At 47.8% G+C, this 16,881-nt stretch overlaps 1 protein-coding gene across 1 annotated transcript in view; it reads right to left on the reverse strand.

The window, feature by feature from the left end:
• MB (myoglobin) overlaps positions 1–8,596 on the reverse strand; it is a 13,544-nt gene extending 4,948 nt beyond the window's left edge. Inside the window, exons 1-2 of the mRNA XM_015410198.1 lie at positions 8,340–8,596; positions 2,047–2,269 (exon numbers count right to left, since the gene is read on the reverse strand). Coding sequence (XP_015265684.1) covers positions 2,047–2,269; positions 8,340–8,434 — 318 coding nt within the window. The 5' untranslated portion in view covers positions 8,435–8,596. The remainder of the gene's footprint in view (positions 1–2,046; positions 2,270–8,339) is intronic.
• Between the last annotated feature and the right edge of the window lie 8,285 nt (positions 8,597–16,881).

Genomic DNA, 16,881 nt, shown 5'->3' on the forward strand with positions numbered 1-16,881 from the left:
GGGCCTGAAGGCCCGTTCGCCGGCCTGCAGTGGCGGACCCTACCGGCTCCGTTAGCTGGACTGTATGCGGCCCGTCAGTGAAGACGACGCTGGCTGCGATGACTGGCTCCCTCCCCTCCCAGCCACCCAGCCAATGACAGGCCAGGTTCGCTGAGGGAGCCAGTATGAAGGCCCGTTCGCCGGCCTGCAGTGGCGGACCCTACCGGCTCCGTTAGCTGGACTGTATGCGGCCCGTCAGTGAAGACGACGCTGGCTGCGATGACTGGCTCCCTCCCCTCCCAGCCACCCAGCCAATGACAGGCCAGGTTCGCTGAGGGAGCCAGTCATTGGAGGCAGCATCTTCTGAGTGGCAATTTTTTCGCCCATACACTAACGGGGCGCATTTTAGAACGTGGGTCCCCACTATTCAATTATGATAAGGAGAGATGATCTATTGCTACAATGTACTCACTCCTAGCTTCCATTTTTTAAAAAGTAAGTCATTGTCATTGTGAAACTGTGTGGCCTGAGGAATGAAAAGGGCTACAGGCTTAGAAAGAAAGAAATCTGGGAACTAGGCGACCATGGCAATAGGTCATTATAACACTATAGCAATCATGTTATCCACCACATGGAAGCCTTGTTACTGCTGTGCAGAATTGGTAGCCACAGTAGCAATAGGGAAACCACAGGAAATCATCTCCATGAAGAAAGCACCTTCAATAAGAAAAGGTAAAGAACTTCAGCTTTAGGGGACAAGATTCAAAGCATCAATCAATCCTTTTGAGTGATCTTCTCTGAGTGCCTCACAGCCCCACAGCTGCAGGGCACTCAGAGAATATTGCGCAGGGAAGCCAGGGAAGCCAGGCATGTCTGCCCGGCTCCGCAGCTACGGGACACTTGGAGAAGATCGTGCAGGGCTGCCTGGAGACAGGAAGGGGAGCTGGGCAGACATGCAGGCACAATCTTTCCATTTTATTCTATGGGACCATAGAATACAATGGAAGGATCCTGCCGCCCCTGCGGCGCGACTCTAGAGGGAAGGGGTTTAAACTTTCGCTTCCCCCCCAGCCCGCCTTGGCAGGCCAGCTTTTGAAGATGCCTCCCCCCTTTTTTGCTTTTTGCTAATGATTATGCTAATAGCAGGTATGCTAATAAGCTCCTGCACCTCTTTTTCTACGAAATGACCCCTGGCTGAAGTGACACTGAAGACCCCTGATTCAAATCTTGTCTCTGCCACGCCGTGTGGCTTTAGGCAAGCAACCCTCTCTCAGGCTCAGTCTTCCACATGCAGCATAAAGATACTAGTCCTGGACTAATGTACAGGGCTGTTCTACTGGTTACAAGAAGGCACTGTATGCGAAGCACTTTGAATTCTGCAAGTGCTATATAAATGCTAGACATTATTATTTATTAAACTATGTAATCAATACTGCTTAGGTGCCAAATGAAGTGCACCGAGGAATGCATCAATAGGATTTATTTTTAAAAAAAAATGCTAAAAGCAGCCACGTGGGATTTGGATGGAGGGCCATGACACTAGCAGAGGGGCATTTTCACCCTTCCCTCCTGTTTCCCAGGTGCAATTTGCTCATGCCCCAGAGGTGGGGTTTTTTTCCTTTTATGGAAAAGATGCCAATACCACAGACATGACTTTATGTTTCCCCTACAGGGCAAAGGATCGGTTATGGGGGGGCAATATGCATTGGAAAATTGGGGCAAGGGTTAGAAAAAACCTCCTACCCCATCATCATGGCCCCGATCCAGATCCCTGCTCCCATCCATAGCTTCTTATATCCTTTTAAAACCATGGGCAATCTTAATTGTGGATAATCTGGGTCATAATTCATTTGACCCAAAAAGTTCTTTACTTTGATTTGTTTGTGATCTTAGTCATACTAGTAATTAGTAATATAGAACAATTTAATGGTCTACAACAATAGATACTCCTAGCAGCAGGCAAACACACGTGCACAGGTGCATAGTGCAGAAAGGGATGCAAGCCTGGGACCTCCTGCCTGCATCCTGGCCATTCAGGTGTAGTCCACACCACCAACTCACTCTTACCTCGAGGTGTCTGATGGGGATCTTATGCTTGGTGGCATGGCTGTGTGCCAGTGGTTTGAGTTCTGCTTCATGGTTCCCTTTCCGCTTCAGGATTCTGCCCAGGGCACTGAGGACAGTCGTTCCATGCTTCTTCAGTTCTTCTGAGCTCTTCATCTCATCAAGCGTCTTCAGGTGTTTAAACTTGCCAAAGTGTTCCATGGTCTCAGGATAGCTCTGAAACATCCTGCCAATGGAATGGAGGGGAAAGCTGGAAGTTAGTGATAGCTCTAGGAATCACCGGTTACCATAGGGTTTCCAGTGATTCCTAGAGCTACTGCTCTGGGTTTTCCCCAGAAGTGATGTCATCATACTTGCGATGCCAGTCCCCATCATATCCCCACCCCCAACTCTCCTGCCAGCTGCCAGGCTCAGTCTGGCAACCCTCCCTGGGTTACACCCTCCAGGTGGGACCAGAAGTTCTCCTGGAATCAGGCCCGTAGCCTGTGTGGGGCCCACGGGGCCCGGCCCCCCTGCTGGCTTTGCGGGCCCCCTCCCTCTCGATCCTCTGCTCCCCCTCCCCCCCACTGCAGTTCGGCAAACCCCTCTGGAATCTCAAGCCGAACCAGACCGAGAAACGGGCCCTCCCCCTCGCTGCCGCTGCCCTGCAAAGTCAGCACCGCCTCCTCCTTCTCCTGCATCCCGCTGCCCCCGACGCGGATCTCGCCTTCTTCCGGCAAGGAGCCCCTCGTGAGGAGGAGGAGGAGGGGGACGCCCCCTCCCCTCCGAGTGGGAAGCGCGCCGCCCGCCGCCTCTCCTGGTGGGAAGGTAACTTTGTGGGCAGCGATGCTCCTCTGGGCTGCCCTGCTGAGGAACGCTCGCCCAGCTCTGCCGCCGCCGCCGCCGGGCCCATGAGCCTTCCCTGCCCGCCGCCGGCCGCCCGGCCGAAAGGAGCCCCTCTGGGCCCGGAGACGGGCAGCCGCGGCGTGTGGGTCTGTCTGCAGGAGGAGGAACGAGCCAGAGTCCCGGAGCCCCTTCGAGATGAGCAGACTCTGAGTAAAACCAAACGCTTCTGTCTTGCTTTCCAGAGCCTGGAGACAGAACTGGAAGTTAGGACTCTCCCCCCCCCTCCCTCCCTCCCTCCCTCTCCTCGCTATGGTGCGGATCGTTCCAGCGCGGTGCCTTTCCCAGCAGTCCTCCTCCTCCTCCCGATTTAACTAAACAGTCCGTGCGGCGGGCCCTCCCTCCCGCGGCTGTCTCTTGGCAGATTCCTCGGCAGGCCAGCAGCCATCCGAGCCCTTCTTCAACAATGCGGCCAGTGTGCCGCCCCCTGACGGCACGGAGCCCTCTCCTACCAGCGGCGCTCCCCCTTTGTCTTCGACGCCCTCCCCATATGCTCCCTGTCGCTCAGTCGGTGAGGCCTGGACCTCGGGGAGGGCGGGGAAGGGGATCTTTGTTTGCTCTCGGCCTGCAGAGCAACAGGACTCCACCCCCCCCTCCATGTTAGGATTCAAACGACGGGGAAGTGTTTCCCCTGATCCCAAAGTGCAAGAAGGCTGTGGTCATACACAGTTACAGCCCTAGGTTAGATTTCCGAGCGAGGAGTGCTGATACCAGCATACATCCAAAACGGCGTCGGTGATATCTGGCTGATTTGGCCACTTCCGGACTGTCATGTTGGTCACTGGTTTGTCCCTATTAAGGAGCTGCGGCGGCTCAAGTGGTTAAGACGCTGAACTGCAGGCTGTGGAAGGTCGGTAGTTCAGCAGTTCGAGACCCGGGTGCCGCATGATGGAGTGAGCTCCCATCTCTAGTTCCAGCTCCTGCCAACCTAGCAGTTCGAAAGCTAGAAATTGGCTGGGTTCGAATCCCACATTCTGCTGTGGCCGCTCACTGCCCTGTTGCTCTAACCCTCACCCACCTCACCAGATTGTTTTGGGGGTGATAAAATGAAGGCAGGGAGGACGTCGTCGTAACCCGCTTTGGGTGTTTGAATAGGTACAGGGAGTGGGTTTAAAGTGGGTGAGAGAGAACCAGAACCTTGTTCAGAACCAGAAGCTGCCTTATGCTGACTCATGGCCCTCTCAGTCCATCAAGGTCAGCATTGTCTACCCAGGCTGCTAGCCACTCTCCAGCATCTTTCCCATCACCTCCTGCCTGGTCCTTTTAACTGGCAATGCCAGGAATTGAACCTGGGACCTTCTGCATGCCAAGCAGAGGCTCTGCCACTGAGCCGCGGCCCCTTCTTACAGCTCTCCAGGGTCTTCACATCACCTACTGCCTGGCTCTTTTAACTGGAGATGCTGGGGATTGAACCTGGGATCTACTGCATGCCAAGCAGAGGCTCTACCACTGAGCCACAGCCCCTCTTTATAGCTCTACGGGGCCTCAGGCGGAGGTCTCTCCTATCACCTTCTGCCTGGTCCTTTTTAACTGGAGCTGCTGCCTGGGGATTGAACTTGGGACCTTCTTTAAGCCAAGCAGATGCTCAGCCACTGAACCACAGCCCCTCTTTACAGCTCTCCAGGGTCTCAGGTGTAGGTCTTTCACATCACCTCCTGCCTGGTCCTTTTAACTGGAGATGCTGGGGATTGAACCTGGGGCCTTCTGCCTGCTAAGCAGAGGCTCTTCCACTGAGCCACAGCCCCTCTTTACAGCTCTCCAGGGTCTCAGGCAGAGGTCTGCCTGGTCCTTTTACCTGGAGATGCCAGGAATTGAACCTGGAACCTTCTGCATGCCAAGCAGATGCTCAGCCACTAAGCCACGGCCCCTCCTAAAAGTGAGGTACACATGAGCACATGAAGCTGCCTTATACTGAGTCAGACCCTTGGTCAGTATTGTCTACCCAGACTGGCAGCCGCTCTCCAGGGTCTCAGGCAGAGGCCTTTCACACTGCCTACCACTCAGTCCTTTTACCTGGAGATATCAGGGACTGACCAGGACCTGGATGGCCCAGGCGAGCCCGATCTCATCAGATCTTGGAAGCTAAGCAGGCTGGGTCCTGGTTAGTACTTGATGGGAGATCCCAGGGCTGCAGTTCTGGAAAGAGCCCTCTCAGCCCCACCTACCTCACAGGTAGTGTTCCCTCTAAGCTGAGTTAGTGTGAGCTAGCTCACAGTTTTTTAGCCTCTAGCTCACACCTTTTTGTCTTGGCTCAGGAAGGAGGGCTCCAGAGCAAACTAATGTATGCTGTAGCCAAATCGCTCACTCACAACTTTAATGCCAGGAGCTCACAAAGCAGAATTTTTGCTCACAAGACTCCACAGCTTAGAGGGAACATTGGTGGTGGGCCCCCCGAGAAAAACATGGGCCCCCTGAGCAAAAAGTTGTTAGCTACGGGCCTGCCTGGAATTACAACTGATTTCCAGACTACAGAGATCAGTTTTCCTGGAGGAGATGGCCGCTTCAGAAGGTGGACTCTATGGCATCACGTCCTGGTTGAGCTTCCTTCCCTTTCCAGACTGCGCTGTCCCCAAGCACTACCCCCAAATCTCCAGGAATTTCCAAAGCCAGAGTTCGCAAACCTACCCGGGACCCTTTTTCTGTTGCAGAAATATAAGAGGAAAGAACAAAGAAAAAAAATGTGAGTTAGGAATTCAGAGGAACTGGTAGGTCATGGCACTAGATTGCTATTTTTGTGCTACAGTGCTGAAAAGTACTGAGACCTACTAGCGATTTCAGCTCTCATACTTTATTTCAGCTCAGAACAAGACAACTTTAACCGGCTCGCAGGCCGGTTTATATGTGCAACAATCCCACACCCAAAACACACCCACACACAAGTGATTGATCATTATAGTGGCCGAGAGTTCCATGGGCTCTCGGCCGGGAGCCTAGCCCTCCCATTGGTACGGGCAAGGATCCGCTTGGCCCATTGTTCCTGAGAGTGAAGCTCGGCCACTTCGCCTGACCGAGTGGCGACCTAGCCGCACACGCAGTCAGAGATGGATACATTACAAGTGCAGTATCAATTACTGATTATTTTGAAAACCTTCAAAAAGCCATCTGGAGGCACGGCGGGGGAAATGGCAATTGTGAGGGGTTGTTAGAAGGAAGATAGTGCTGATGTGGGCTAGACTCCTGACAAGGCACAGCTTCCCAGACAAATGGCTTGCTTACGTGCTTGGATTGCATTCCTTCCAAAAAGATCAGATTAAAGCAGGTTTGGGAAAGAGCATGCCAAAAATGGGGAAATCCTGGACAGTGGATGATTAGAGGATGACATCACACGGATGCTAAAAAAAACCCCAAGGCACTCCAATTTGGAAGTCAAGGCAGAGAAAAATCTCCTTTTGACTATAATGTCCGGTTTATGTCCATGTCTCCTGACCCCAAATTCTCCTCCAAGGACTCTTTACACTTTAGAGGCTCTACTCCATTTGCAGCCCAATGGGTTCCTTTGGGGGAGGGTAATTGAGATCTGTGGGGAAATTATTTTCTCCAATCCAAATTGGAGAAACCAAACATTTAAACCATAAAGGGGCAGAGGCCCTTACATTTCAAAGGTTTCTGGAACAATAGAGTGAAAGAATAGGCAATGCATCCAGTTTCTTTCACGTAGTCTCCAAACAAATGCCCAGGACTGTACTGGTTTAGTTTGGCACTGGTTTAGTTTGCCCCCAAACCTTCCTTTAGCAGTGAAGGGAAATTAATTCCTGCCCCACATCCATTCTGGTAAAGGAAGAGGCAGTCTGCATCTCCCAAACATGCGTGCTTCTGCATTCGTGAAAATAACAGAGAAAAAATTGAGGAAGGAGGAAAGGTACAGTCCCCCCACCCAAAAAAAGGGAATGTGGCATGGCATAACCCAGTCTTACCAGATCTTGGAAGCAAAGCAGGGTCAGTATTTGGATGAGAGACCACCAAGAATGTCTCTGCAGAAGAAAGCAATGGCAAACCACCTCTGCTTCTCACTTTCCTTGAAAGCCCCTTGCTGGGGGGTTGCCATAAATCTGTTGTGACTTAACAGCACCTATGGATGGAGGTACATCCAACCTTCTTTCCACCAGTCTATGGCACTCAAGTTTGGAAGTGGAAGGCAATCCTAAACCTCCCTTTAACACCATTCCGGTGAGGGAGTTAAATCCTGTTCTGAACTGCTAAGAGAAGGTTTGGGCAGGCAGCCTCTAACCTGAGTGTAGTGATCTCGTACTAGTGCACTAAGCATCATGCAGCTCTTCATTTTGGGACCACAGCAAATCCTGAACATGAGCACCCTACAGGTCTGTTGCTAGGACAATGAAGCATTCCTGTCTGGAGCTAGCTGGCACCCAACACAGAGGAGCAACCGTGCAGTAGTACTGTAGTCGTTGTTTGGGGCCAGGCAGAGTAGTGCTGCAAGAGACCTACTTCAGCATTTTGTTGCTGTTTCCCACTTACCTGGAGCAGATTTTAATACAAATGTAATAGTGTCAGACTAGGATCCCCCCTCTACCGCAAAGCTTCCTGGGCCAGTCATTCTCACTCAGTCTAACCTACCTCACAGGGTTGCTGTGAGATGACATACTCATATATGCTGTCCTGTGCTGCATGGATAATGGGTGGGATAAAAAGGTACTGGGGAGACATGCTGTTTTAACTCCCACTATGTTATAGATATTAAGATCGTTTGTACAGTACTGCCGAACAATCAGGAAACTGCATTCTGTGTTTTTTGCTGGTTGCTTGTGTGCCTTGGTTAGTTAGAACCTCGACATTCTGTTCTCCTGGATAGAATGCAAACCTATCAGCTCTGCTGGCTTGTAATGAAATGCAAATATGGGAAGGCTGCGGCTCTAATCTTCTTGTTTATTCTTTGTTACCTTTGCTAATGAGTTATTCAATAATGCCAGTTACAGCAGCAACGGATCAGAACACCTTAAACAGAAAATCTGAATGATGAATCAGGATTTCCTTACTCCAACGATTATCTAATAAAATCAATTCAAAGAACTGACATCCTCAGGGTCACTTGCAAGTTTATCTTCCTTTTTCTTCTGCCCATATAATTATTATCTGTTGGTAATAGGCCAGGCAGGTTCTTAACTCCACTACGGCAGCTTCTAAGCTTTGCTTCCTGCAGCCCAAATTAATACCCCACCGTACGTCTTAGTTGTCTCAGCTTTTTGGCCACACTGTTTACAATTTTGTTTTCTTCTGTACACATAGATATATCTTTTTTTTTCATTCAAGCATAACCAAGTGCATACGGTGAAGTAAGGTTTACTCTATGAAAACATAGGCTGTAATAAAACTGTTAGACTTTAAAGCGGCACAAAACACCCTTTTTATTCCAGGCGCTGTAGCTTCTCAGATTTCCGTCAGCAGCTTCTGCTTACCTGATGATAACTTCCTGTCCGTGTGCAGGGAGATCTGGTTCCACTTTTCCCCAGATGTCCAAGACCCTCTGCCATTCCTGATCACTGAGCCCCATAACGTCAGTTGCTCGAGAAACAATTGAAAGCAAGTTGTGTGGCAGAGTAGATACAAATGGCTCGTGTGTGTTCTTCCTTGAGTGCAGCGTGGGCAGAGAGACACCTTGATGGTTTATAACATATCTGACTTACAGACAGACACCTGTCAGTCGACAGCTCAAGTCTAGGTCACTCTGGTCAAATCTGTCCTCCCTCTCCCTCGCTCTCTCTCCTTAGAAAGCTATTTTAAGCCAGGCGCTATTGTAGCAACCCCAGATGAAATAATTGCTGTGTTTGGGATTCAACTGGCATAGGTCCCAAGGCGAACAGAAAGGGCAATTCCCCAGTTCAGTGCCAGGAACTTGTTACTCAGCTCCCATCCTGAGAACCCAGGACACAAAGTCACACTGGCTGCATTCATACATTGTTCACTACCATTGAGCTCTAGCAATCAGTTGCAACTGGGCTGCTTTGTCCACGCAGGAAAATCCAGTTGTGACTCAGTGACTGCTGCAGTGCAATACCCAACAATATGTGGAGACAGCCATTCCATGGTTTGAATTCCCACTCCGCCATGGAAGCTTGCAGGGTGACCTTAACCAGTCACTCTCTCTCAACCTAACGTCCCACACAGGGTGGCTGCTGTGAAGTTAAAAATGGAAGAAGGGATAACTAAGTTGTGAGCCGCTTCGAGTCCCCGGGGAGAGAAGAGCATACATCCCCAAATAAATCAAACACATATATATGTTTGGTCCAGTTCAGATTTCTTTGTAAGATTTGAGGGTGCATAAGGAGAACACACAAGGCAAGGTGGTGAAGAAATTGCTACAGCAAGGTAATTTAAGTTTGCTTTGGCTCCTGCTCCAGATCGGGATTAATCCAGATTGATTTTCATCACATATGAAATTGTATTAGACATGCTTTAAAACCTAGACTTGAAGCTCAATATTCCGACACTACTTTATTGCCACTAAACTCAGTCCTGCAGATTTTGTACACGATCTACTGTCACCTGGTGGCTCTGGGTGAGAAGCGCAGTGTGTGAAAGATTCATTTCATGTTCACTGTGAAATCACTCTAGAATAAATGTATGGCACTGGCCAATGAGGCAAGAACAACTGCCAAGACTCAGCCGTGCAATGTAATGAAACGGAAGGCATACGTGCTGTGCAGCTAGTACAAAAGCAGATGAAAAGCACCGGAGGCAAACAGTCGTGCTGCCTTTGCCTCTGAGCTAGGAGGACCAAAAGTGTAAACAGAGAGTCAATGAAGAAAGATGGACCTATGTGTTTATTTAAAATAGTATAGACTGGGCTCTTGGCCTGTAGTCCTCAAGATAGTTTACAATATACAATGAACAACAAATATAAGATAGAACAGTAAAATCTAGCTCTAAAATATAAATAACAGCTGCAGCTTTTTAACAATCTTATAAAAGCCTTAAAAACCAACACACTGTAAAAGTCATCATAAGCAAATAGACACCTTTTATTTATATATATATATATATATATTATAAGATAGAACAGTAAAATCTAGCTCTAAAATATAAATAACAGCTGCAGCTTTTTAACAATCTTATAAAAGCCTTAAAAACCAACACACTGTAAAAGTCATCATAAGCAAATAGACACCTTTTATATATATATATATATATATATATAGAGCTGCGGGGGCTCAAGTGGATAAGACGCTGAAGTGCAGGCTGTGGGAGGTCAGTAGTTCAGCAGTTCGAGACCCGGGTGTCGCATGATGGAGTGAGCTCTCATCTCTAGTTCCAGCTCCTGCCCACCAGCACACCGCAACATCTGGGAAGCATCACGCACCCATCCCCGATCCGTCCCTTCGGCCCGAAAATGCACATTTAAAAGGTACTAGCAACAGAGCACTACCTTCCGGATGATGTGCGGCAACTCCAGGCGTCTGGTCGGGGAAGCGCTGGTAGCCCGTCGCAGCCAGCGCCGTTCCCCATCCCACGCATGCGCACAACTGTGCTACTGCCGGTTTGCTGCACAACATTTGATCAGCTGCCAGAGCATAGAGCCGTGGGGGCACGTCAGATTGCACTCCCGCGGTTCTTTTTGCTCCGGCTCTAATTTGCCTCCTTTTGGCAGTGGATCATCCCGCTCGTTTGACCGGGATCAAGGATGATCAGGGGCCTGGGGACCAAGCCCTACGAGAAAAGTAGGGTTGCCAAGTCTGGCCCACAAGCCGGCGGTGGACTTACAAGGAGGCTCGAAGAGAGGGGAGGGAAGAAGCGTGACGTTCCTATGCCCCCTCCAGGTGACGTACACGTCAGGGATGTCAGTGACGTGCCTACATCACCCGAAAGTGACATACACATATTGGTGACATCGTGGGGGCTACACTCTGTTTTGGGGGCAAAACTCTATGGTTTGAAGCTAATTCTACCATAGAGTTTTGTCCAGAGTGTCACCAGATGTTAGGCACTTTTATGTAGTGGCCCATCACTTGTGGCCCCTCATGGATCACTGCCTTGTCGTGGCGAGGGGGCTTGCGCAGTTCAATGAAGCTGTGGGCTATGCCGTGAAGGGCCACCCAAGACGGACAGGCCACAGCAGAGAACTCAGACCAAGCGTGATCCACCTGGAGAAGGAAATGGCAACCCACTCCAGTATTTTTGCCAAGAAAACCCCATGGACAGTATCAAAAGGCTAAAAGATATGACGCCGGAAGATGAGCCCCTCAGGTCGGAAGGTGTCCAATATGCTACTGAGGAAGAGCAGAGGACAAGTACAAGTAACCCCAGAAAGAGTGAAGCGGCTGGGCCAAAGCCGAAAGGACGCTCAGTTGTGGATGTGTCTGATGGTGAAAGGAAAGTCCGATGCTGCAAAGAACAATACTGCATAGGAACCTGGAATGTAAGATCTATGAATCAAGGTAAGCTTGACGTGGTCAAAAATGAGATGGCAAGACTGAACATCGATATCCTAGGAATCAGTGAACTAAAGTGGACAGGAATGGGCGAATTTAACTCAGAAGACCATTATATCTACTACTGTGGCCAGGAATCTCGTAGAAAAAATGGTGTGGCCTTTATAGTCAACAAGAGAGTGCAAAAGGCAGTACTGGGATACAATCTCAAAAATGACAGAATGATTTCTGTCCGATTCCAAGGCAAACCATTCAACATCACAGTAATTCAAGTGTATGCCCCAACCACTGATGCAGAAGAGGCTGAAGTGGACCGGTTCTATGAAGACCTACAACACCTCCTAGAACTAACACCAAAAAATGATGTCCTCATCATCATAGGGGACTGGAATGCTAAAGTAGGAAGTCAAAAGGTAACTGGAATAACAGACAAGTTTGGCCTTGGAAAGCAAAATGAAGCAGGGCAAAGGTTAACAGAGTTTTGTCAAGAGAACACACTGGTCATAGCGAACACCCTTTTCCAACAACCTAAGAGGCGACTCTACACATGGACATCACCAGATGGGCAACACCGAAATCAGATTGACTATATAATTTGCAGTCAAAGATGGAGAAGCTCTATCCAGTCAGTAAAAACAAGACCTGGAGCTGACTGTGGTTCAGATCATGAGCTACTCATTGCAAAATTCAGACTTAAACTGAAGAAAATTGGGAAAACCACGAGGCCATTCAGGTTTGACCTAGATCGCATCCCTGATGAATATACAGTAGAGGTGAAGAATAGATTCAAGGGTCTGGATTTGATAGATAGAGTGCCTGAAGAACTATGGACAGAGGTTCGTGACATCGTACAGGAGGCAGCAATCACCACCATCCCAAAGAAAAAGAAATGTAAGAAAGCAAAGTGGCTTTCTGATGAGGCTTTACAAATAGCAGAGGAAAGAAGGAAAGCGAAAGGCAAAGGCGAAAAGGAAAGATTTACCCAACTGAACGCAGATTTCCAGAGAACAGCAAGGAGAGATAAGGAGGCCTTCCTGAATGAACAGTGCAAAGTAATAGAAGAAAACAATAGAATGGGAAGGACTAGAGATCTCTTCAAGAAAATTGGAGAAATCAAGGGAGCGTTCCATGCAAAGCTGGCCATGATAAAGGACAAAAACGGTAGGGACCTAACAGAAGCAGAAGAGATTAGGAAAAGATGGCAAGAATACACAGAAGAACTATACAAGAAAGACCTCGATGTCCTTGACAACCACGACGGTATAATCACTGACCTCGAGCCAGACATCCTGGAATGTGAAGTTAAATGGGCCTTAGAAAGCATTACTAACAACAAAGCTAGTGGAGGTGATGGTATTCCAGCTGAGCTATTCAAAGTCTTAGAAGATGATGCTGTTAAAGTTCTGCACTCCATTTGCCAGCAAATTTGGAAAACGCAACAGTGGCCACAGGATTGGAAAAGGTCAGTATACATTCCAATCCCAAAGAAGGGCAATGCCAAGGAATGTTCAAACTATCGCACAATTGCACTCATATCACATGCTAGCAAGGTCATGCTCAAGATCCTACAAGCTAGGCTTCAACAGTACGTGGATAGAGAACTACCAGAAGTACAAGCTGGGTTTCGAAGAGGTAGAGGAACTAGAGATCAAATTGCCAACATTCGCTGGATTATGGAGAAAGCAAGAGAGTACCAGAAAAATATCTACTTCTGCTTCATTGACTATGCTAAAGCCTTTGACTGTGTGGATCACAACAAACTATGGCAGGTCCTTAAAGAGATGGGAGTACCAGACCACCTCACATGTCTCTTGAGAAACCTGTATAAGGGCCAAGAAGCGACAGTTAGAACCGGATATGGAACAACTGATTGGTTTAGCATAGGAAAAGGAGTACGACAAGGATGTATATTGTCACCTTGCTTATTTAATATATATGCAGAGTACATCATGCGAAATGCTGGCCTGGATGAATCACAAGCGGGAATTAAGATTGCTGGGGAAAAGATCAACAACCTCAGATATGCAGATGATACCACTCTGATGGCAGAAAGTGAAGAGGACCTTAAGAGCCTCTTGCTCAGAGTAAAAGATGAGAGCGCAAAACTGGGCTTGAAGCTCAACATCAAAAAAACTAAGATCATGGCATCCGGCCCCATCACTCCTTGGCAAATAGAAGGGGAAGTCGTGGAAGTGGTGACAGACTTCACGTTCCTGGGATCCCAGATCACCGCAGACTGTGACAGCAGCCATGAAATTAAAAGACGCCTGCTCCTTGGGAGGAAAGCGATGGCGAACCTAAACAGCATGATAAAAAGTAGAGACATCACCCTGCCAACAAAAGTCCGCATGGTCAAAGCAATGGTATTCCCAGTAGTCATGTATGACTGCGAGAGTTGGACTATAAGGAAGGCCGAGCGCCGAAGAATAGATTCTTTTGAACTATGGTGCTGGAGAAGACTCTTGAGAGTCCCTTGGACTGCAAGAAGATCAAATCAGTCAATCCTAAAAGAAATCAACCCTGACTGTTCCCTGGAAGGCCAGATAATGAAACTGAAGCTCAAATACTTTGGCCACCAAATGAGAAGGGAGCACTCCCTGGAGAAGACCCTGATGCTGGGAAAGATTGAAGGTCAAAGGATGAGATGGTTGGACAGTGTCAGCGACGCAACGAACATGAAATTGAGCCAACTTCAGAGGACGGCGGAAGACAGGAGGGCCTGGCGGGAGCTGGTCCATGGGGTCGCGAAGAGTCGGACTCGACTGTGCGACTGAACAACAACAACATGTCTCTCTTCATCCTTTACAGTACAATCTTCTCCATTAGAATTCCTACAACAAATGTTACCTTTCAAACTTCACATCATCAGTATTATAACTGGATTTACGGAACTTAAATACCGTGGCGAAGAACGGGTATCAGTCTAGTACCTAATAATCATACAGATGGAAACAAAGTTATGGTGGGGAAGATCGATCAGTCGATAACTTCCTGTTATTGGGGGAAGACAGTAAGGGCCTCATATCGGTTAGAAAAGCTGAAGTTGGATGTTTATTTATTAAAGTATTTCTGTCCCACCATTCTCTCAATAATGGAATTGAAAAGCATCCAAGTTTCACCCCCATTCATAATGATTTCAGTTGTGTCTTGTTACTGATGAGGAAAGAGCATTCTGTGGTGGGTGAATGAAATTTGCATTTCTAGATAGTTTTGGCCCATCACTAAGAAGCTTACCAGCCCCCAGTTCTTTGTGTTTCAGGAAATGAACACTGAACAGTATCATAGTGATACTGTAGCTTACGGAGTATGGCTGGTTGCACACCCATACAAGTTGATCGCTTGCCTAGTCAACAAGAATTTGTTCTGTTCATGGCTTGAGCTTTACAAGTGAGTAAAGAAGGAACATGGTCAAGCATGGTGGGGAGCTAGTTTTTATTACAAGCACAAAAATACAAACCAGTGATACAGCTATTCCCATAAGCCTATAAGCATTTCAGCTCATCTATATAATTCTCAACAGTCCCCTCTGTGTGCAGATACTTATTTCCACAGATAGGGGGCACAATCTCCCCCGACAGACTCCCTGGGACTGCAGAAAAACCCAAAAAGTTGAAAACAAACAAACAAACTCAGGAAGGGCTGAATCTCCACCCACCCCCAATTTGACCTCGACTTATACAGGCAATTTGGGATGGAATAGCTGATTAGATGCTGACTACTTTTCTCTGATACAGTAAAGGGAAGACAGATTCACTTAATTTATACTATTTGGAATGGCTTCTTGACACAAAACTGGGCAGCTGGGCAGGCTTTTTACTTGATTTTAGGAACACATGTTAGATATGAAGCCAATATCCACCTTATTCCAGAAGGTTAGCGACCACATTATAACAGAAACAAAGAGGAGTCTTTTAACATCTCATCTGGGTCACCTTTATTGAAGCTGTAGACCACCAAAGCTTGTGCTTCAATAACTCTGTTAGTTCTTAAGGTGTCACAAGACCTTTTTCTTTTAGTTTTCACCCCTTTTATTGCTGGGCTAGTGTAACCCTGAGTCCACTAGAGGGAGTTAAAGAGTTGGGGTATTCCTTATAAGGAACTGGAGGGCCTGAGGGATTGGAGGGCCTGAAACTGCAGGGAGAACGCACTCTCATCTCAGACGCACTCTCCATTCCATGAATATTCTGTATTAAGAGTTAGGGATACCAGAAACTCCTGTAAAGAATGGAGGACATCTCAACGCAGAGCACAGTTGGTGCATCTTCAAGGTACTGGCTAGACACAAGTCAGAAAGAATGAGACCTTGGTCTGCTCAAATACAACAGGCCTGAACTGTTACATGTTGGCTGTTGTTGTATATGCTTAATTATTGTTCCAAATATGATGTCTTTTGAAGTTGGTTTATTATTATTGTCATAAATGCAAGTGTGACAAGGTGGGATCACCCTGTCATAGACGTGAACTCTCTCAGCTGTTTAATTTAAAAAAAAATTGATATTGCTCCTTGAATTAAATAGGTTATACCAGCAGCACTGTAATGATTTCTTATTAGTGCTTCAGCATGAAACGGGTGTCTTCCAAGTTGCCCTCCAGGCAAATACTTGACACACTTCTCTTCCTGCCTCCCAGTCCTGTTCAAATCAGACAATGATTTAATATTACTGGCCTGTCATTTCTTGTTTGGGAAAATGAAAGTCCATTTATGAGCATGGTTTTGGTTTCTCTCATCTATACTTAAAGCAGGAATTCAGCTCCACCTACCTCCAGTAAGGTTTGCACTTCCAGGCCAGATGTGAAATAGAAGTCTGAAAGCTAAGCCTAATAGGATTTTATTTGGCCTTTTGGTCTAACCAGCGTAATATCAAGTGAGCAGATGGGGATATTCCCTTGATGCCACAAAGCTGAAAATGGTACAGAAAAGGTGACTAAAATGATCTGGAGGTTGGAAGACCTAAGTAGTGCTTGTCCTTCAGCCAATCCTTGGTAAATTCCCAGAGCTTCTCACCATCAGTGGAGCAGAAGAATGGAGACAGACAGAGGCAAATGTGGTTTGCTACATACTGATAGAGCCTGATCATTTTATTGGGGGGGGGGGCATATTTGATGGTAGCATCCTTTGAAAGCAACCCTCTTCCTTACTAAAAGGGACCTGTACAACTCAGATATAATGGATGGGGGAGTTGGTAGAGCTGCAAGAAGGGTCGCAGTGCCTACTGCTCCATGTGTGGGAGGTCCTTTTCTGGAAGCCACATTTGGAAAGCAGCTTCATCCACCTCAGCCGTCTGGATGCTGGTACAAGCCCCCTCCTCCACCCCCAAGACTCCCTCCTGTGCATCCTATTGGAAGTGAAGGACTTCATTTCAGACTTCAGAGGGGGACTGTAGAGAGTCAGCGAGATAAATAGCTCAGGACCCTGAACATTCTTTCTATTGCTCTGATGTTCTCCCTTTGGTGTGCAGAATGCTATTCTGAGGGAATCTTCCTTCTGGCTGACACCTTCTCTCACCACCCTCTGCTTCTTGGCACCATGAGGGCAGGACATGCCTTCTGCATCTCTATCCATCCTAGCTAG

The sequence above is a fragment of the Gekko japonicus genome, unplaced genomic scaffold (genome assembly GCF_001447785.1).
Source record: "Gekko japonicus isolate JY-2015 unplaced genomic scaffold, Gekko_japonicus_V1.1 scaffold933, whole genome shotgun sequence".
NCBI lineage: Eukaryota > Metazoa > Chordata > Lepidosauria > Squamata > Gekkonidae > Gekko > Gekko japonicus.